Source organism: Carettochelys insculpta, chromosome 1 (assembly GCF_033958435.1).
Source record: "Carettochelys insculpta isolate YL-2023 chromosome 1, ASM3395843v1, whole genome shotgun sequence".
Lineage (NCBI taxonomy): Eukaryota > Metazoa > Chordata > Testudines > Carettochelyidae > Carettochelys > Carettochelys insculpta.
Genome location: NC_134137.1, coordinates 245,086,672 through 245,107,698, shown reverse-complemented (window position 1 = coordinate 245,107,698; position 21,027 = coordinate 245,086,672). Strand labels below are relative to the sequence as shown.

The 21,027-nt window shown below is 49.2% G+C and overlaps 1 protein-coding gene across 1 annotated transcript in view; it reads left to right on the top strand.

Moving 5' to 3' along the window:
- The window catches only part of FBLN1 (fibulin 1), a 152,054-nt gene that overhangs the window by 26,489 nt on the left and 104,538 nt on the right, over positions 1 to 21,027 (top strand). Inside the window, exons 3-5 of the mRNA XM_075003473.1 lie at positions 6,578 to 6,710; positions 12,427 to 12,595; positions 13,232 to 13,291. Of these exons, the coding sequence (XP_074859574.1) occupies positions 6,578 to 6,710; positions 12,427 to 12,595; positions 13,232 to 13,291 (362 nt within the window). The remainder of the gene's footprint in view (positions 1 to 6,577; positions 6,711 to 12,426; positions 12,596 to 13,231; positions 13,292 to 21,027) is intronic.

Below are 21,027 nucleotides of genomic sequence, written 5' to 3'. Positions count from 1 at the left end.
CATCGGCTACGGCAGTGGTCATGCACAGGGAATCCTGGCTTCAGACATCGGGTATCCCGAGGGATATGCAGGCGAAGATCATTGATCTCCCCTTTGACACACAGAAGTTGTTTGCTGAATCAACTGATTCGGTCCTTCATTCCAGTAAGGACTCAAGGGCTACTCTCAGAACCTTGGGGATTTATACCCCTCCATACAGGAAGAAAAAGTATTACCCTCAGCAAAGATGATACCCGTATCAACCCCAGCGTGCTCACTACCAAAGGGGCTACGAGCAAGGGCGGCATCAACAGCACCAACAGTACAGAACTCCCAGGCGACGTTCCTAACAGAGCCGTGCATCCTCGGGGCAGAGCCAAAGGCAACAAGTTTGACGGACAGATCGAGGGCTGCACTATCACTACCATCGCGTAATGTCATCCAAAGCTAATGTTCCATCATCGCCTCCGACCATTCTACGCCCAGTGGCAAAAGATCACCACAGACAAATGGGTACTGGAGATCATAGCCACGGGTTACGCGATCCCCTTCCAGTCGCTCCCACCGCCACGACCTCCACCCAGGCCCCATCTAAAGGATGCCTCCCATGAAGCGAGACTCAAGCAGGAGGTGGACCATCTTATGCTTATAGGGGCAGTGGAAAGAGTGCCGGAGCAACTCCAAGGGAAAGGGTTCTATTCAAGATACTTCCTTACAGAGAAAAAAACAGGAGGCTGGAGGCCCATCCTAGATCTTTGAGGCCTCAGTCGGTACTTGTGCAAACAACGCTTTCGGATGATCACAGTCGCCTCTATACTTACGGCACTGGACGATGGAGATTGGTTCGCAGCCCTCGACTTACAAGACGCATATTTCCATATAACAATCCACCCGGCTCACAGACGTTTTCTCCGGTTTATGGTCGGCAAAGAACATTGCCAATACAAGGTTCTGCCATTCGGCCTCTCCTCGGCCCCCAGAGTCTTTACCAAGACCCTGGCAGTGGTGTCAGCCTACCTGCACAGACAGGGGGTGTCTATATATTGCCATGTCTGGACGACTGCCTACTGAAAGGGGCCTTGAAGGAAGAGTTAGTACGCATGACACGCGTTACAGCAGGCACGTTCTCTTCGCTGGGCCTGGTCATCAACCTGGCGAAGTCAAAGATCAACCCCACACAGGACATAGAGTTCATAGGGGCACACACAAACTCCATCACAGCAAGGGTTTATCTACCAGATGCCCGCTTTTGCGCCATTGGTTCCCTCGTACAAGTCATCACCTTCAGTCCCACGGTGCCGGTTCTAACGTGCTTACAGCTGCTAGGCCATATGGCAGCAGCAACGTTCGTAGTACAGAACGCCAGATTGCATATGCGCAGCATGCAGCACTGGCTGGCGAGTGTCTACAAACCGGCAGCACACACTGTCCGCAGGGTGGTGTCGCCCACGACAGAGGTGCACAGATCCCTGCAATGGTGGGTGAACCCCAAGAACATGCTAACAGGGGTACCCTTTCATCAGCCACAAATATCTATCTTTCTCACCACCGACGCCTCCCACATAGGGTGGGGAGCACACATGGGCGAAAAGGTGATGCAGGGACTGTGGCCCCCTACGGAACAGTCGCTGCACATAAATATACTGGAGCTCAGAGCAGTGTTCAACGCCTGCAAACACTTTCGAGACCATATACAAGGCAAAGTAGTCGGGATCAACACAGACAATACCTCCACGATGTTTTATATAAATCGACAAGGAGGAGCTCGGTCCCGTGCCTTATGTGCGGAAGCAGTCTGCCTGTGGAACTGGTGCATCACCAACAATATAACTTTGAAAGCCTCGTATTTACCAGGCGCTCACAATGTGCAGGCAGACCAGTTGAGCAGGCACTTCGCACTCACACACGAGTGGCAGATCCGTTCCGATCTGCTACGACCAATTTTTCATGCATGGGGGTTTCCCCAGATAGACCTGTTTGCCACTCATCGCAACAAGAAGTGCCCACAATACTGCTCCAGGGCAGGACTGGGACGGAGGTCCCTGGGGGACGCTTTCGTGATCTCGTGGAAGGGCCCCCTGCTCTACGCATTTCCTCCCACAGTGCTCATCCACAAGGTCTTGCAGAAAGCCAGGAGAGAGAGAGCCCGCATGATCCTAGTAGTCCCAACTTGGGATCGACAGCAATGGTTCCCCTTACTCCTGCGCATATCGGACTGCCCACCGATGCCCCTTCCGGTGGTGCTGGACCTGCTCACGCAAGCCCAGGGGTCTATAGTGCACCCACACCCCCGAGGCCTGTGACTGCAAGCATGGTTAATCCATGGCTCAGCTCCCTAGAGAGCACGTGTACGGAGGGAGTGCAACAAGTCCTAGAAAGTAGCAGAAGGACTTCCACCAGGAAGACCTACAAGCAGAAATGGACTCAATTCACTGCATGGTGTTCTACCAAGCAATTAGCTCCCCTTGCTGTGCCTATACCCATAATATTAGAATACTTACTGGACCTCAAGAGAGGCGGACTCTCCCTATCCTCGTTGAAGGTCCACCTTGCCGCTATATCTGCTTTCCGACATGAAGAGGAAGGGCCCACGGTGTTCGCCCATCCCATGGTTACCAGGTTCCTGAAGGGGCTGGTAAACCTGTACCCCCCTCGGAAACCGCTTCCACCTTCGTGGAGCTTGGACCTGGTGCTTAACGCGCTAACGGGACCACCGTTTGAACCCTTAGCCACAGTTTCCCTCCGTCTCCTTACAATAAAGACGACCTTCCTTCTTGCAATCACGTCAGCTCGCAGGGTGAGCGAGCTCGCGGCAGTTATGGCAATGCCATCCTGCACAGTATTTTCGAAGGAGGCGGTAACCTTACGGCTGCATCCAGCCTTTGTTCTGAAAGTTTCTTCAGAGTTTCATATTAACAAACCTATAGCCTTACCCTCGTTTTATCCAAAGCCTCATAACTCCAACAAAGAGGCGCGCCTACACGTCCTGGACGTGAGGAGGGCGCTGGCTTTTTATATAGACAGGACTAAGTCCTTCTGAAAAACAGATAGACTCCTAGTCTCTCTCGCTCCCAGATCAAAAGGAGAAGGTCTCTCTTCGCAGAGAATCTCGAAGCACATCGTATCCTGTATAAAAATGTGCTATGAACTTAGAAAGACTCCTTTACTGGCCCCGCCTAGGGCTCACTCCACCAGGGCGGTGGCGGCATCAACAGCCTTTTTCAAGGGCATTGCGCTAAAAGACATCTGCAGAGCGGCGACATGGTCGTCCTATGACACCTTCACCAAGCATTATGCCCTACACAGGGTATTCCAAGAGGATACCTGTCTCTCGACAGCCGTCCTTTCGGGGGCAAGCTGCACATAACCCAATTACCCACCTCCTTTCTTGGGTTACTGCTGGGTAGTCACCCATCGTGGAGCACCCACGGGGACATTCGAGGAAGAAAGAGAAGTTACTCACCGTAGTAACGATGGTTCTTCGAGATGTGTCCCCGTGGGTGCTCCACCACCCGCCCATTCTCCCCGCTTCGGATCTCTGTTTAGTGTTTTTCAGGAGCATCCGAGGCGGTTGGTCAAGGAACTGGCAGGGACCGGATCGCGCACGTGGCCGGGAGCGCGCAAGGGAGCGGTGCGCGCCGGCGCATGTGCGGTCCGGCAGAAACTGCTGGAAAGATCCAATCTGCGGCGCCGGGGCGAGCCCGACACCTATCGTGGAGCACCCACGGGGACACATCTCGAAGAACCACCGTTACTACGGTGAGTAACTTCTCTCTTCCCACCATGCCATCAAGACTTTCTCTAAATAATAAATATGATCAAAGTTTTCTTTTTTATACCCAGAAAACACTTTTTTTTCAAATAAAAGAATCTCAAATCTCAAACCTCAAAATTCAAGACTGGATCAAAACTGATGCTGTTTGTACCTGGGAATTAGGTTTAGGCCCATCTCTAATATGCACTTCTTTGCTCATCACTCAAAAATATATATCTTTCTGTAAGATACCTGCACCACAGAGCCAGGGACACTCTTTGGCAGCAGCAGGGAATCAGGCCAACCTGCCATGAGCACGATCAGGCATTTTGGCTTGTAGCCAATATGAAGAATAAGTGGTTGATTGTGTTGTCTCCGTTTGGGCTGGAGGAGGTTGGTAATTGGAGTGCAGAGCAGACAAACTGTCAGTGGAGCCATCCTTCTAGCTTAAGGATTGAGTATTCAAGCTGAAAGATGTCAGTGGCTCAGGACCCCTACCTGCGGTTTAAATAAGTAAGTGGTCAATAGCCCAGGCCTTATTATGTGCAAGCTGCAGAAGTAGTTCATCCAGCCCTAAGTACAGTGTTTGGGGCCCTAGGCCTCCCTGCTCCACCAGTGTCCGGCTTGGAGCCCTAGAAACAACAGGCAGTCCTGTAACTGGTTGGTGGTGAAGCATGGATCGCTGCCTTATCACCCAGCAACAGAGCTGAGTCAATATCTTGGCTCCCTGGTCTACTTCCAGTCATCGTTTGATGCAGCTGCTCTGCGTTCACTGGGGCTTGGTTTCTCATTTCCATGTCTCTCCATATTCTGGGGCAGACTGGCTCAGGAGAGTTTTCACCAAGTACCATAGCTGGTCACAGGCTCTGTTGGTAGTTAGGTTCCCTGAAAAGGACATCTGGCTCCTTCCCTGGGAGAATCCAATTGAGCTGCAGAGCCTTGGTTGTTTTTTTTTTTTTTATTTTTGTATTTCCTACGCAGGCACCACGCTTCTTGTGAGGGCATTGGGGCAGAGTTAGCTGAGCCCAGCTGTCCACATGAGGCCATTCCACCTCATTGCACTCTCATTTCTGAGACATTACACATTCTCAATAGCATATGTGTTATATAAAAATTATTACAGGTCATGTTCTGCACAATCGTCCTACAATAATTCATGTTACACAACAATCTTTGAACTGATAAGAAGGATGACAGTAGGACTAAAGCCAGAAAAATGCCTTTTGTTTCAAAAAGTCTGTTTAATTTGAGAGCTTAGCTTATTTTTGCAAAGCACTCCTTTGAGCAGAATAATTTTCTTTCTAGTGTCAATGGTTGACTTAAAGATAAAACCTCCAGTTTTTCACATCAATAGCACAAAAGTAGTTTGAAGGCACACTGATAAGTCAAGAGAGAGAGAAGTAAGGTAACAAGGGCTTTTTTCTGGTTTAAACAAGATTGGCACCAAATGAAGAAATTGTCTTAAGATGAGGGTTAAATATTTAATGCTTTTATGGGAAAAAATGAAAAGAAATAAGAGCTCACCAGAAGTGATTAGGAAATCCATGCTGGTTTAAGAGTGCACCCTCTGGGGAGGATAATAAAGAAGATGAAAGGATTCTTGGGATATTGCTGTTTTGTAAATGAACCAGCAAGTTTTTCACTGTAAAGTTATTCTGTGAAAATCAGTAAAGTAGGTTAAATTTTAACATAAAGTAAAACCACATGACTCTGATTGTTAATAGATGTATTAACCTAATGTTGGGTAAAAGAATAAAATTGTGATGCTTTGAACTTGTCAAATTTAGGATTTTTCTTTTGGTTGGGCTTTCATGAGTTGCCTGTTGTTTCTATTCCAAACACTGCTGAAATTGATCTGGTACCAAGTTGTTATATTTTCAGCAAAATTTGTGAGCAAAAAGATAAAGATGAATTTCTGGTAAAATACTTGATTTATGTTTTGATTAATAAGTTAAGGGCTCTTTTCAGCAACGTGTGTGACAAAGTTGCTTTTTTCTTGTTAAAAAAAGTCTAAAACATAAATTTGCTTCGTTGCTGATGCACCAATGAAATGTGATTAAACTTCACCATAAATCAGAGGTAGAACACTTATGTGAACCTGAGATATCATCAGTGAAAGTCAATTCTGTATCCATGTACTCTTAAAATTTCCACATTTAAGATTTGGGATCCTAGTAGAATTTTAACCATGTACAACAAAATTGTAAACTAATTAGTTTCTGTTTCCCTGTGGTTACTGAAAAACAGAACATTTCTGATGAAATTGAAGTGATCATTTTGATGGTCTAAATTTGCCCTTTGTTCCTACTCAGTGAAATTGTCTGTCTTCCCCATTCTGTACTGGGATACATGGATGCAACTGCTTTAACCTAAGCAATGTATCAACAGTCTCTAAGATAAGATAATGTGTAATGTGAAGGAAACTGTTTGGTTGTGCTTGGTGTGCAGATATTGATTACGTCAGTAGGGGGAGAAGCTTGTCCTTCTCACTCAGTTTTATCCAGAGGAAGGAGTTGGAGGACCTATTTTGATTTAGAAAATTAGACAAACAGGGTTGTTGACAAATGGAAAAAGAAGCGTTTATGGACCATGGTTCTGAGAGCTGAAAATGTGAACAAACTTGAAAAGCTTTGCAGGTCACTATAACTAGCTAGTATCTTTTAGCCATTCATTCTGTTTGTACCTAAAAAGTCCTTTTAGCTACTGTGATGTTTGTTCGAAGTAAACATTTTCCCACTAAAACTCAATACCAATGCATCATTAGTAAAAGTAACTGATTTATATGCTTTTGTTCTGAATGCACTTTTCCCTTCCCTTTTGGTCTCACTTCATTTCAATTGACAGCATAGTCCAGGAGCAGTGCTGCAGTAATAAGCTGGAAGAACATTACTGTTCCATTGGCATTAACATGGCCAGTGAACATGAAGAATGTGAGTCGCATGATAAAAATTCCACTTGCGAAGCCAGATTCACTCAGGTGAGACTTTCAGAACTGCTATTAACTGTTGTTGTTATTTGTTAGAGGTAAAATGAGTTTGTTTTACTCTTAAACTGAAACATCACCAGAATTTTGAGCACAAGTAAGTGTCCTCATCATTCTGTACCAAGGATGAAAATACTTGTCTTGGATGCCTTGGGTTGCTCAGTTGCTACTATCCTGTTTACAGTCTAGATTGTTTCTTTCTACAATTCCCCTTCCCTGTTTTCTAAAGAGGATTTTCACCAGTGGGACAGTGGGAGGTGACTCTACTTACCTATTCTGGCTTGCTTCACAGCATGAACTTGGTCTGTGTCCAGTCACTACTCCCTCAAAACCAGGGCCTCTGCTTTACTTTTGTTTTCTCTTTGGCTTTGGCCAGAAGTGAGATGCAGGAACTGAGGGAGGTAGACTCAGGGCCCCAGAGCAGGGGTGGGAGGGGTGGTGGTGAATGCAGACTTCTCTGCAGGCGGTAACAGTGTGTCATGGGCCGTCAGTGTGTTGTTACACTGAAGTGTTCATGGGGTTGTTGATGGCTTCTGCAAATAAGGACAGACCTAGAGGTTGTTTTGGTTTTCATCTGTGGTAGCAAAGCATGGGGTACGTACATTTAAATATAGTTTAACAATTCATTAGGCTGCTGTCACAGGTTAGCTGGTCTTTGGGGAGAAACTGAGCCCAGCTCCCTTGAATCAAAAGCAGATAAGCGCTTTCCATCAAATTAAAGAGGGCTGTTTACTCCTGGGCCTATAAAGGAGTCTTAGCAGACTGCTAGGTAGGAGGAAGACCTGAGGCAAGATGAGCTGCACATAGGTGTGGTTTGGTGGGTCCCTGGTCTTAATTACAAGTTTACATTCTACATTAAATGTAGAGGGAATTTCAACCCAGTTCTTAGTTGTCCATATTGCTACAGACCTTGGGGACAGTTGCCACACTTGTAGGCAATGTCTTTAAAGAAACTAAGAAGTGAATTGACATGGAGTCCGAACTAACTTCAAAATTAGCAATAGGGTGGAAGTACTTAGACAAAATATTATGGGAACATTTGCACTGGTACTTATCTGATGATGGTACTTATTTAGTGCTTTTAATTTGAGGGCTCCAGAGGGATTTATGAAGACTAATTAAATTAGTCTCCCTGGAGCCTCTGTGAGTTGCTATCCCTATTTTATGACTGGAAGGACTGAGTAATGGGGAGCATCCGTGACTAGCCCAGACTCACAAGTGAGCTATGTGGCAGAGCCAGGAGCAGAACCAGGTGGTCAGATGCGCAGTCTTGTTCTATAACCACAAGCTTATTTTTAGGGTGACTGCAATTCCCTGTGCTGAATACAGGACACCTGCTCACTCATATTTAAGTGAGTTCAGTGGCCATCAGTCAGAACTACATACTACAAAAGTTCAAACAGCAACCAGTTGACTGAGCCTTTGTTAAAAAGAAATGCTGTATAACTGGATTCTTTTTATTTACCTTCTTATCTTTAAGGCTTAGTATTCACATGCGGAGGGATGCACACACACCCCTCTGTTCTCTACCCCCACTCAAACAGGGAGGTGTCACACACACACATTCACACTCCTGTATACTTCTCTTGCAAGGGGGCTTGACCGAGTGGCCTGGGTCGCTGTGTGATATTCTTTGCCCTCCATGCTCCAGACCAGACGCACCTCTCCTGGTACCTGGCATTGCATCTTCCCAGGGCAACACATGGGAGGATGCAGGGGTAGATGCCTCCCCTCTCCCAGATTTCTGCCAGGGCTCACACCAGAAAGATCAGTCGCAGCTTCTCAGCTCTATGTGGGAGGGTGGTAGAGGGAGTTGCTCCCAGCTGCAGGGGAGGAGGAAGGCAGAGGGAGGGATGACCTGGCTTGTGTCTTTGCAGAGCTCATCTCACCACACTTCTCTTGAGGTTTGAAGCAGCTTGTTTTGTGCCGCTCACGCAGTGTAAAATGGTGCCACGGAACTTCCCATTGTTTTTACAGTGTAAAAAGGGAGCGAAAGTCTCTAAGCTGCTGCGGCCCCCTGACGTAATCCAGCTGCCTCCTGTCCCCTGGCAATGAGCCCAGGAAACCTGACTACAGGGGTTTCAGCAAACCTGGTCAAAGAGGTGGCTCCATGCAGCGGAGTGCGTATTAGGGGTGGAGCAGACATGTGCTCCTTGGTGTGTGAAGAGGGTGCTAAGCCCCTGGTCTGGGGCCTGCTGTGGAGCCTGCAGCTTCAAGGTGGAAACAGGCTGGAAATTGGTTTCCCCCCACCCTACTCCAGGGCTTAGCTAAGCAGTAGGGAGGATTCCTTGTGCCAGCACTGTGCAGGGCTTTGACCCATGCTGGTCTCCATTCCTCCTGAGCAGCACTCCAGGCAGCAGGATCTTGGGCTTTCAAAGGACACTGGCCCATTCAGAGGCAGAGGGGAAATGAAGGAGCTTGCTGGCCAGTCTCAGTGAGCTGAGTACTCTGATCAGGGAATGGTTCCCTGGACAGCACTGGGAGCAGGATGTGCCCCACTGGTGGGGATATGGAGGAGCAGTGGGATTTGGGGAGAGGATGGGGCAGAGCAGGGAGAGGACTGCGAGAAGGGAGTACGTAAAGGGCTGATGGGTGGCCAGCAGAGGTGACATGTAACTGGCTGTGTCAGCATGCGGCTAGTACCAACTAGAGATGGGGTGGGGCTGAGGGGCTCAAAGCAGCCATGGCTGTGCTGACAGACTGGTGTGGGGCATGGCCCAGCCCTGTGTGTTGCATCTTTGCCCCACTACCAGCCTCACACATACATCCCCATCACTGGCCACTGGACCACTTGTGCCAATCACCGCTGGTAGGCAAGCAAAGATCCAGCTGGCAGCAGGACCCACCACTGCTGATGGAAGGGAAACAGAAAACGAGGGACAATTTGTCTATTTTTAAGAAAAAAAGACAACTGCAGGTGGGTGTCCCTTTAAAAAGGGAATGCCTGGTCATGCTACACATAACAAAAGTGGTACTGATGAAGAGCAAATTGTCAACTTCACGTTCGGATGCCTTGAGTGCATTTAAAATCACTATGCAGAGATTTGAAGGATAAGAAGAAAATGGTGCAGTGCACAGTACTTTAACTTTTATGCACAGCATCTGCTAATGTAATACTGAGATGTTCAATTTTAAGAACACACCAGTCCCTAGTTAGTTGGTAAAATAAGGATTCTGCTGTAATATGGTCAGCTTACATGTGTAAAAGATGGAGTAGAATACTTGTGTGTAAATTGTTCCTATAGGGAACAGAAAAAAGCCAAAACTATCGTCACTCTTGCCATAAAAAGAAGCAGCAAAAATGTTGTATAAAACAAAACAAAAATGCTGTGAAATGCAAGATGGGGCAAGAAGAAATACCTGGATAACATCACCAAAGAAATGGAGGATGGCATAAAAAGATGATGCACGTGATAGGATGCTTAAAAGTAGCTTGCTCTTCTAAAGGTAATGAAAGGGAATGGGAAAAAGAGTCTGATCTCTTTATTTTATCCTGGAGCTGCTGCTCCAGGCTTTAAAGGAATTCTTCATTGCAGGACAAAGGAAAAAACACACGTGCAGTTACGTATATGGCTGTGTAGTGAAAGGAAGCAGGCACGTATCTCAGAGGTGTTTGGGAGAAATGCTGTTTTGAATTTTTTGTTGGAAATGGCTCCTTGAACCTGACAAGGGGTTTAGGTTGTTAACTTCCATAATGAGTAATTGTTTTATGTTCCAGCAGTGGTTTTTATTTAATTTTCCTTTGAGCTGAAAAACAATTATAAAAGTAATTTCTAAAGTAAAAATTTTCATCTGACTTTTACTTCACAGCAGTAGTTGGCAAATGCTGGTTGCAGTGAACCAAATTTCAGCCTGGTTTTCTAGCTGTAGGGGAGACAATTGAGCAATGTGCCAATGTGTTTTTTTTTTTTAGCTCACGCTAAAATAAAATCAACGTAGCAGTTTGTTTTGAATCAATCCGATTTTCCTTTGTTCTGTCCTACAGTGGAGTCTGAAGCCCCCATTCTTTCAGTGCAGATCCTCGTGTCTAGAATGACTGACTGGGCATGAGCAGAGCTCATTTCAGGAATGGGCTCTCATGAGTTGACATTCTTGAATAGTTAATATAGAGATGTGTGGACCAGTTTTTTGGACAGAGGTGTGGCCAACCCACAGCTCTTGAGCTGCGTGCAGCTCTTTGCTCAATGAAATGTGGCTTCTGCTTGGAGCTGTGCACTCGGACTGCTCCCTGCTGCTCTGCGTGTGAGCCCTAGGTGTCTGGAGGGAGAAGCGCATGGTTACAGCAGGGTGGGGATGAGGGTGCTTGGCTCTGGAAGATGGGTCGCTTGGGGGCATTGGGTTACAGCAAGGAGGCTGGGAGTGCCTGAATCTGGGGGAGTGGGGGAAAGCATTGAGCCACATATTATAGTAAACTCTTTAATATCTGGCAGCCCTGGGACTGGGATGTTGCTGGATATTCATATATTCTGGATAATAGAGAAAAGTACCTAGCAATGTGTAACACTAAAGGAAAACAAGATTAGATATTAAGAAACAAACAAAAATGTATGCAGAGTACTTTATTTACCAACAACAGTAGTATTGTATGCTGTAAGCTTACGCTGTATTTGCTGTATTTATTTGTATTTACTTTCACTAAACTGTACTTAAGGAAAGTGTAACTAAAATTTACTTATGATTAAAATGCCTGGTTTGAGAGTTGCGGATAATAGAATACTGGATGTAAAAGAGTTTGCTCTATCTATCTACATCTATCTATCTATCCATACATAATATGTGGCTCTTTCTACTCTGTCCACAGCTGTTTTGGCTCTTAGTCTCCAACTGGTTGGCCACCTGTGATTTAGGACATTGGATGAGACTTAGGAGGCTTTGTTCTCAGTTCTACCACTGACCCACTGCATTATTTTACCACTCTGTGCCTCTGTTTCCTCCCTCACCCTTTGTCTCTTGTTTGTTTGGGACAGAAAGCATGTGCTTCTACAGTGCTTAGCCTAATGGAGCCTCTCTTTCAGTTGAAGCATCTGGGTGATACTGTTATACAAGTAATTAATATTCAGTTTAAAATATCAGGTTCCAATGAGGATCTTTTTCCTTTTAGAACCTTTAAAGTCATGGTTTGTCTAAATACAATAGGTCCTTTCATACCTTTATGTTCTGCTAATTTTAAGCCCATGTGCTTTTTTTAAGCAAGGATTTGGGGGTAGGGTGGGAGGGCAGGCAGGCGGGCAGTTTGTTCAAAAACTGAGCAGCACCCCTCCTCTTCACGCCGATAAATTGAATCTGTTTTAAATTCAAAATGGAACTCAAACCTTAATCTGAGTCAAGGTTTGGAGGAATTCCACAGATTGGTGATGTTGAGAGCTGGAGATATGGGTCAGTTCATTTGAAGGGAGGGGAAACCACTACAATGCTTCAGTCTGGACTGTTCTTGCCTTCCTAGCCCATCCCATCCAGGACACTGGGGATTAAATCCAACGCCTGGTTTTCGTTCCCATCTTCTGTTTTGAGGGCTTGATCCATACCCACACGAGTGTTCTGAGTGTTAGCTAATGGAGCACAGGAGGGCTTTTGAACGTCAGGGTGTGGAAGCTTTTGCTGACTGTTTTCTATGAACACAGGGTAAAATCCTGGCCCTGTTGAAGTCAATGGCAAAACACGCATTGCTAGAGCTTGGATTTCACTTACTCTCTGTTTCTTGTTTTGATAGAAATGCTGTTACTGTTGCTTGCTGGGAAAGAGAGCCCAAGCTCAAGGAGAGAGCTGTGAGCAGAGCCAGCTGATAGGGTACCAGTGTGGCCAGGTGTTCAGAGCTTGCTGTGTCAAAGGTCAAGAAGGCACTGAAGGATCAAATAGAGATGTTCCTAACAAAGATGAAGGTATGTTATACCTGCACTAAAATTCAGCTGAGAGATCAGAGAACAAATTCAAGTCATAGTAGAATGCAGGGAAGCAGATGTGGTTATTCTTTTGAATGATTTGTGTTGTAGCTGTCTCTTGTCATGCTGTTTTATGAGACATGCCAGGCACAGCCAGAGATTTAACCAGGCACCATTAGATGTGAAGTTGTATTTTAGATTAAAATCTAAATGAACAAATCAAACTAGTTTAAATACAGTTGTGACTTCTAAGTGCACTCAGCTGCAAGTAAGGTCAGTGAAAGCTGAGGGTGCTCAGCAAATGTGATGAAAATCAGGTTAAATATTTACATGGAAGCCTAATGTTTTGAATTCATATTTGAAAATCTTGGTTCATGTGTAACTGGCAATCATACATGGTATGTTGTGGTCTACCATTCAGTTGGGAGGTCTATTCTGTACGCACATGTGTTTGAATTATGTGTCAAACACTATTTTCTGTTTTTATAAAATGAATAAATATGTAACGCTTAACTATTATCCGGTTGTGTAAGTATTCACAAATGCCTGCTCCAAAGCTTTGCCCTGATAGACAGCATTTTCTTATGTGAGGAAAAACTGCTTTCCTCTCTAATGTCTATTTCACCTTCTTATTAGTTAAAATTTCAGATGAGGAAGTAGACCAAGAGGATCCTTACCTTCATGACCGCTGCAGAGGTGAGTTAACAGGCTGTTCCCATGTACGGACTTCTTGTAGTTTTAGTAAACGTACAAAACTAGGCAAACTTAATCCATGGTTCACCCAAACCATTTTGTTTAATCTAACAATTTGCAAGTACAAATGGCATGGGAATCCTCTCTGAAGTGGTAGGCTGTTGCTATCCTCCCTTAATGCTACTTTAATTATTGGGAAGGAAAATCTTGCAAAATGTGAGGCTTTTATTTATTTATTTATTTGGATTTGTTAAGCCAATGTCTGACTAAGATGAGAACTTATTTGTAGTTCCTTAGGGACTAGTAAACATATGACTTTTTTCAGGGAATTGTGATGGGCTTCCTGGGGTGCAACCTGGACTGTGGGACTGCTGAGCTGTCGACTCACCAGCTAGTCCCTCACACTATGATGATAATATCAAGCTACAGTCCTGACAAGCACTGCACTACACAGCTGTCCACAGACAGCAGGACATCCAGTTCAGTTACATAAATTGTCTCCCAGACACTCATGAACAGGGGCAATGCATGAGGGTGCACGAGGGGTCACGTCCACCCCCCCAAGGCTGGAGGAGTGACCAGCAGCTGTGGCTACCGTGCTGTGGCTTCCCCACCCCTGAATGCCTAGCCAGCAGACAGTGGGGAGTTCTATCAGGCGTGGAGGGCCAACACTGGCAGCAGGGTCCTGCACTGCCCACCCCCTACCCACCGCACACTGCCTGGCTGCTTTTGAGGAAAGCACAGCAAGGTGACCCCAGTTCATGCTGCTCTCCAGCCATGCTGCTCTGGGAGGGCGGGGCAGGAGTAGCCCAGCGCTCCTTGGAAGCAGAGCGGCATGGCTGGAGAGCAGCGCAAACTGGGGCTGCTTGCTGCGCTTTCCCTCTCCCCGCTGCCGGTGAGTGTAGGGCGGGGGGAGGTTACGAAGCCCTTCTGCCAGTGCTGGCCTTTCAACCTCACTAGTTCCCCAAGCTGCCTCAGCTGGGGAGGAGGCAGGTGGGGGCAAGGCAAAGGCAGGGCAGAGCCAGAGCAGGGAGAGGGCAGAAGAGGGGTGAGGAAAGTCAGGCATTCGGCATGGGGGCATGTTCCAGCCCATCTCTGGGCTGGCAGGGGCATGTGGCCTGTGGACCCCCCAAAAAGGCCCCTCTGGGACCCTCTCGCCAATCACCAGTGTTCATGAATCATCAGTTGAGAGGTTTCCGGCAGTTCTCCTCTTCCCTCCCAGCTCTTCAGTCTTGCACACCAGAAATGTACTGTCTTGCCTCGCAGACGCCTGACCAGCACAAGCTCTTTCCTCCCTCACTGTGGAATGGATGTAGGCTAGCCTTTGTAATCTGAGCTGAGAGCCTCCAGCAACTTCCGCCAAAGACTCAGAGATTTAATAAATACACAAAGGATTTAAAGTGATCATAAGTAGCAGGCATGGAAAGCAGAACTGGTTAGCTAACGAATAAACAGATTAAGCAAGATTTGAATTAAATAGTAACTCATCCTAATAGGTGGTACGAGCAACTTAGTCTCTCCATACAAAGGCAGATTTCCCAACCTTACTTACTGCATAATCTCACCTACAATGGTAGTAAAAGCAATCCAGGATGCTGCCTTGAGTTACAAAGTGTCACAGTCAAGTCAATTACTTTTTAATTCGGGGAATTGAGGGTGCTCAGGATTCTGCAGAAAAAGCTTCAGCCCCTTTATAGAACCAGGTTTTTACACCGGGCCATAGTCTGTCCTTCAATACAACATGCATGAGCAAATTTGGAAATCCTTGGGGAGTTTCACACAACATGTGAGTGGGCTTGCAGTCCCTAAAGAACATAGATAGGAAGAGAGTGGGTCTGTTGTGAATGAAGATTGTTGACACATCCCTATGGAAGGGTAAACTGCTACCAGCAGTGACCTCTAGACAAGCACTTGTTTGGCTCTCATTCTGGAAGTCCTCTTCTGAGGCTCATAATCTCAGTGATTTACAAGGTCTATTTCTTTCATATTTGCCAAGGAGCTGGGAAATTACTGTGTAAAGAGGTAAGGTGAGGTGAGGCACTGTTAGTTGGCTGTTTGGATGCTCTGCATTATTTCTCAAAGTTGTGGAGTGTAATGTCTTACATATAAAATTTTGTACCTGCCTTCTAAGGTTATGGAAGTGCATATTTTGCAGATCTTTAATGTACATTATAGAGCTGCCAGGAAGCTCATTGAGACTTATTCATACATGACGAAGAGCAGAATTTGGCATTCCATTATTGTCCTTCTCTCTAACAATATGGCTTCCCTCAGTAGTAGCACCAAAATGTCACTTCATCATTATTATAAAAAAATTCTATTTCAAACACAGGCTACAATTTACTTATAGAAAAATAACTTTTAACCTCTTGCTATGTGTCTGCTGGGATGAGGAAAAATACCTTTTAAAGAAAGTCCAACATAAACTTTACACCAACCACTTTAGAACTAAACCAGTGACTTCATTCTAATCTATTATGTAACACACAAATGTACAGCTCAGGAGCAGACCAGCTTCCTTTCCCTGGTAGAGCAGGGATAAAGTAATCTGTACCAGCATCTTATCAGATGCATGTAACTTCTCTGTGCCAGCTGTACCCAGTGCCCACCTCTACCTACCGACCTGCAAGGGTGTGCACACCCAAGTAATCTGGCTGGTGGTATGGATAGTCCATACAGGGGAATAATGGAGCATCTTACACTCCTTGTTTGGTGGGTGGGCATACTTGACAATGGACATTTTTGCCTTTAGGAAGTAGAGAATTTTAAATTTGCTGATGCTTTACTTTGCCTGGGCTATCCTTAACTGTTTATGATGTTTGGTTTGCTAACTGTTTAACAAAACAAAACAAAAAAATGGGGGGAGGGAGGGCTAAGGTCATGGGTTTCTTGTTTGTTTTTCTTTTGTTATTTTTAAGATGGGCTTGATCATCAGCTGCTCTGAATCACTATGGCTATGTCTACACGTGAAGCCAACATCGATGTAGCAACATCGAAATAGGCTATTTCGATGAATAACGTCTACACGTCCTCCAGGGCTGGCAACGTCGATGTTCAACTTCGACGTTGCACGGCACCACATCGAAATAGGCGCTGCGAGGGAACGTCTACATGCCAAAATAGCACACATCGAAATAAGGGTGCCAGGCACAGCTGCAGACAGGGTCACAGGGCGGACTCAACAGCAAGCCACTCCCTTAAAGGGCCCCTCCCAGACACAGTTGCACTAAACAACACAAGATACACAGAGCCGACAACTGGTTGCAGACCCTGTGCCTGCAGCATGGATCCCCAGCTGCAGCAGCAGCAGCCAGAAGCCCTGGGCTAAGGGCTGCTGCCCACGGTGACCATAGAGCCCCGCAGGGGCTGGAGAGAGAGCATCTCTCAACCCCCCAGCTGATGGCCGCCATGGAGGACCCGGCAATTTTGACGTTGCAGGACGCGGATCGTCTACATGGTCCCTACTTCGACGTTGAACGTCGAGGTAGGGCGCTATTCTGATCCCCTCATGGGGTTAGCGACTTCGACGTCTCGCCGCCTAACGTCGAAGTTAACTTCGAAATAGCGCCCGACGCGTGTAGCCGCAACGGGCGCTATGTCGAAGTTAGTGCCGCTACTTCGAAGTAGCGTGCATGTGTAAACACAGCTTATAGGTCCATTGACTTCTCTGGAGCTTCTCCTAACTTACAGCCACTGAGAATCTGACCCTAAATTAGAAGTACTGAGCGGGGGTTTCAGACTTTCTTGGGTCCCTTTGAAAATCCCAGCCTCCAATCTTAATGGTTTGTAGATTGACATGCACAGTGAATAGCATTTTGGGCTGCTCAGCTGTATCTAGAACCAGTTAATTCCAGAAGAGCCGAGTGGCATCAGGCATTCCACTTTTAGAGCTTGAAAAACATGTATTCTGTTCCTATCTTTGTGCATGGTTGAGATGATTAGATTTGAAATAACATAACTAATTTGTTTGACCTCCACAGTCGACATTAAAATTGAAAGGAAAATGAAAGAAAGCTAAATAAGGATTTGTGCATTAATAAAGTGATTGCATGTGGGGTGGGGGCAAGTGCAAAGTGCTTTTTGGAAGGAAAATTTGACCTGAATAATGATCTGCTTATTTTGACTTACTGTGGCTACGTCTACACGTGAAGCCAACATCGAAATAGCTTATTTCGATGTTGCGACATCGAAATAGGCTATTTCGATGAATAACGTCTACACGTCCTCCAGGGCCGGCAACGTCGATGTTCAACTTCGACGTTGCTCAGCCCAACATCGAAATAGGCGCAGTGAGGGAACGTCTACACATCAAAGTAGCACACATCGAAATAGGGATGCCAGGCACAGCTGCAGACAGGGTCAACGGGCGGACTAGCGCTTCCGGGGCAACAGCTAGCCGCTCCCTTAAAGGGCCCCTCCCACATACACTCAGCCTGCACAGCACGCGGTCTGAGGAGCCATAGGCACACAGACCCCGGGCGCCGCAGTCATGGACCCCCAGCAGCAGCAGCAGCTAGAGGTCCACCCAGCCCTCCCGGCAGGAGCAGGGCTTGCCCTGGCCAATGCCATGTGGGAGGCAGCTGAGCACCTCCTTGCCCCAGAGGAGGAGATGCCCCCAGGGCAGCAGGGCTCAACCCCTACCCCTGCAGCACCCCGCTCCACCCCCCGCCTCACACGCCGGCAGCTGTGGAGCTACCCCACCAGCACCGACTGGTGGGAGCGGCTGGTGCTTGGGGAGTGGGACAACGACCACTGGCTCAGGAACTTCAGGATGACCTGGCAGACATTCCTGGAGCTGTGCCAGTGGCTCACCCCCGCACTCAGGCACCGGGACAGTGCCATGCGGCGTGCCCTCCCTGTGGAGAAACGGGTCGGCATCGCTGTCTGGAAGCTGGCCACTCCGGACAGCTACCGATCCGTGGGGCAGCAGTTTGGTGTCGGAAAGGCCACCGTCGGGGCTGTCTTCATGGAGGTAAGAGAACCCACAGGGGGAGGCCCGGGCAGGGCAGGGGGGCCAGGGCAGGGCAGGGCAGGGCAGGGCCACGCACACCCTGCTCACCCCTCATTGGGGCTGTCCCATGTGCTTTCTCTGCAGGTTGTGCGTGCCATCAACGCCATGCTCCTGCACAGGCTCGTGAGGCTGGGGGACCCACATGCCACTGTCGCCGCCTTTGCCACCCTGGGCTTCCCCAACTGCTTCGGGGCTCTGGATGGGACTCACATCCCCATCCGCGCCCCGCAGCACAGTGGAGGACGATACCTCAATCAGAAGGGCTACCATTCTGTCGTCCTGCAGGCCTTGGTGGACAGCCGGGGACGTTTCCAGGACATTTACGTGGGCTGGCCTGGCAGCACCCACGACGCTCGGGTTTTTCGGAACTCGGGCCTGTGCCGCCGGCTGGAGGCGGGGACCTACATCCCCCAGCGGGAGATCCCTCTGGGGGACACCACCATGCCCTTCTGCGTCATCGCAGATGCGGCCTACCCCCTCCGGCCGTGGCTCATGCACCCCTACACGGGCCATCTCTCCGCTAGCCAGGAGCGCTTCAACGAGCGCCTGAACCGTGCGCGCCACGTGGTGGAGTGCTCATTTGGCCGCCTCAAGGGACGCTGGCGATGTCTCCTGACCCGCCTGGATGCGGGCCCCAACAACATCCCCCAGATTGTGGGTGCCTGCTGCGCCCTGCACAACCTCGTGGAGAGCAAGGGGGAGACCTTTCTGCAGGGCTGGGCCGCGGAGGCCGGCAGGGCACACGTGCAGCCAACTGCTGCCCCCAGTCGGCAGGTGGACCCAGAGGGGACCCGGGTCCGGGAGGCCCTGCAGGCCCACTTCGACCAACAGGCCGCGGGGTGAACTCTGCCCAGGCCCCCTACTGCCCGCCCCTTCATCCCCCACACTCCTGCCCCAACGCCCACACCATGGAGCACCCCACCGCCCCCCCCCCCACTTGTCCTGGACAAATGACAGCACGAACTTGTGGGTGAACGTAAACTTTTTTTTCGTCTTTATGAAACTTTTTTTTTTTTTTGTAAATAAATAAATATGTGAAACACAAACCAAAAAGGAGGGACAAACGTTCAACCAAAGCAAGATGTGCACAAATAAAACAATACAACAACAAAGCAAAGAAGTGTGCGCCATCAACAAAAAAGAAAAGCAGGGAGGAGAACGGGGAGAACTATTTACATGGGGGGGACGGGGCAAACGGGGGCACCAAAAACAAACAGTCAAACTATATACAACAAGGGGGGGGCCACGTCCCGGGCCCCTCGCCCCTAGAGCCCAGCACTGGGCGTGCCCGGCCGGGAGCCCCGCCGTGCCTGCAGTCTGGTCTGCGGCTGGGTGGGAGCGGGCTGCACAGGAAGGTATCGGCGCTGGCGAGTCTCAGGTGGCTCCAGGGGTCCCTCGGCGCTGTGGCCCTCGTGGGTGGGTGGTGGGGCGACGGCGGACGGCCCGGCGACGGCTGGAGCAGCTGGTGGTGGGGCTGCAGGAGCAGGCAGGGCAGGTGATGGCTCGGCCGGCGTGGCATGGGGGGCCAGGTAATCAACCAGCCGGTTAAATGTCTGCATATAGGCCCCCCATGCCTCCTGGCGCCAGGCCAGTGCCCGCTCCTGCAGCTGGAGGTGCTGCTCCGAGACCTCCAGCTGCCGGCGGAGGATGGCCAGCAGCTGGGGGTCCGTCGCCGCCGCCGGCGGTAGTAGGCGCGGGGTCCGCCGTCTTGCCCTCCGCGGGGCCGGTCGTTCCTCAGCCGAGGGACTGCCCTGGAGTGAGGGTCCCGGAGGGCTCTCCGGGACAACTGAGGCCTCGCTGGCGCTCTCTTCCGGTCCCTCAGATGGTGCAGGTGCAGGTGCAGGACACAGGAGAGGAGGGGGGAAAGAAGAATGGAGACAGGCGTTCGTGTGGGCCCCGAGCCGTGGCCTTTGTCCCCCCCGCCCTGTGCTGCAGGTTCCCCATCCCCGTCCCTGGGAGATGCTGCTGTGATGGATGGGGTTCAGGGGTCCCCCTGCCCTGCACCCCGTCCCCTGGTGGGAGCAACTCTCACTTCACCCCGCAGGGTCTGAGAGCAGGAGAGCTTTCTTAGGCCACAGATGGCCAGTTTCTGGCAGGAGTGACAGCACTAGCTGTCGGAAGAGACAGTCCTTCCAACCCGTCATGGGGAGAAGACCCCAAGGGGGGCCCCTCTGGGATGCAGCTTTCCCCCTCCTCTGGCTGGCTGCCTACCAGCTCTCCCTTCCCCTAGCCTCTACCTGTGGCCCCCGCCCTTGCCCCCCAATTCCAAGCCAGCTCGGCTCCTCCCTCCTGTTTGTTCAGGGCAGAGGTGTCACCTGCCAGCTATAGCGCCAGGATCCTCCTTTGGCCCTGGGAGCTCCTCGGCTCTTGTGGCTCATATGTAGCCTGAGTCTCCCTTTGGCACTCCCCCCACTCCATCACATGCTGCTGCTGCGGGGTGTCCCACCCCCTCCGCCGGGGGGCCCCTCGAGGTTCCGCTCCCCCCTGGCCCGGGGATGGGGCATGGCACTGTCATGCAGGGTGGTGGGGGCAGGGGCTGACGGCTGCAGTGCTGTGAGGGCCATGGCCCTGGTGTCCTTGGGGCCATGGCCATGTGAGCGTGTGGGGGGCCCTGGACACATCTCTGTTACCCCCGCCCCTCAAGCCCAGGGGTGTCCACCAGAGAGGGGTACCTACCTGTGGGTCCGCTCCCACGGTCCGGAGATCCCCGGGGGTCGGAGGCCCTGCT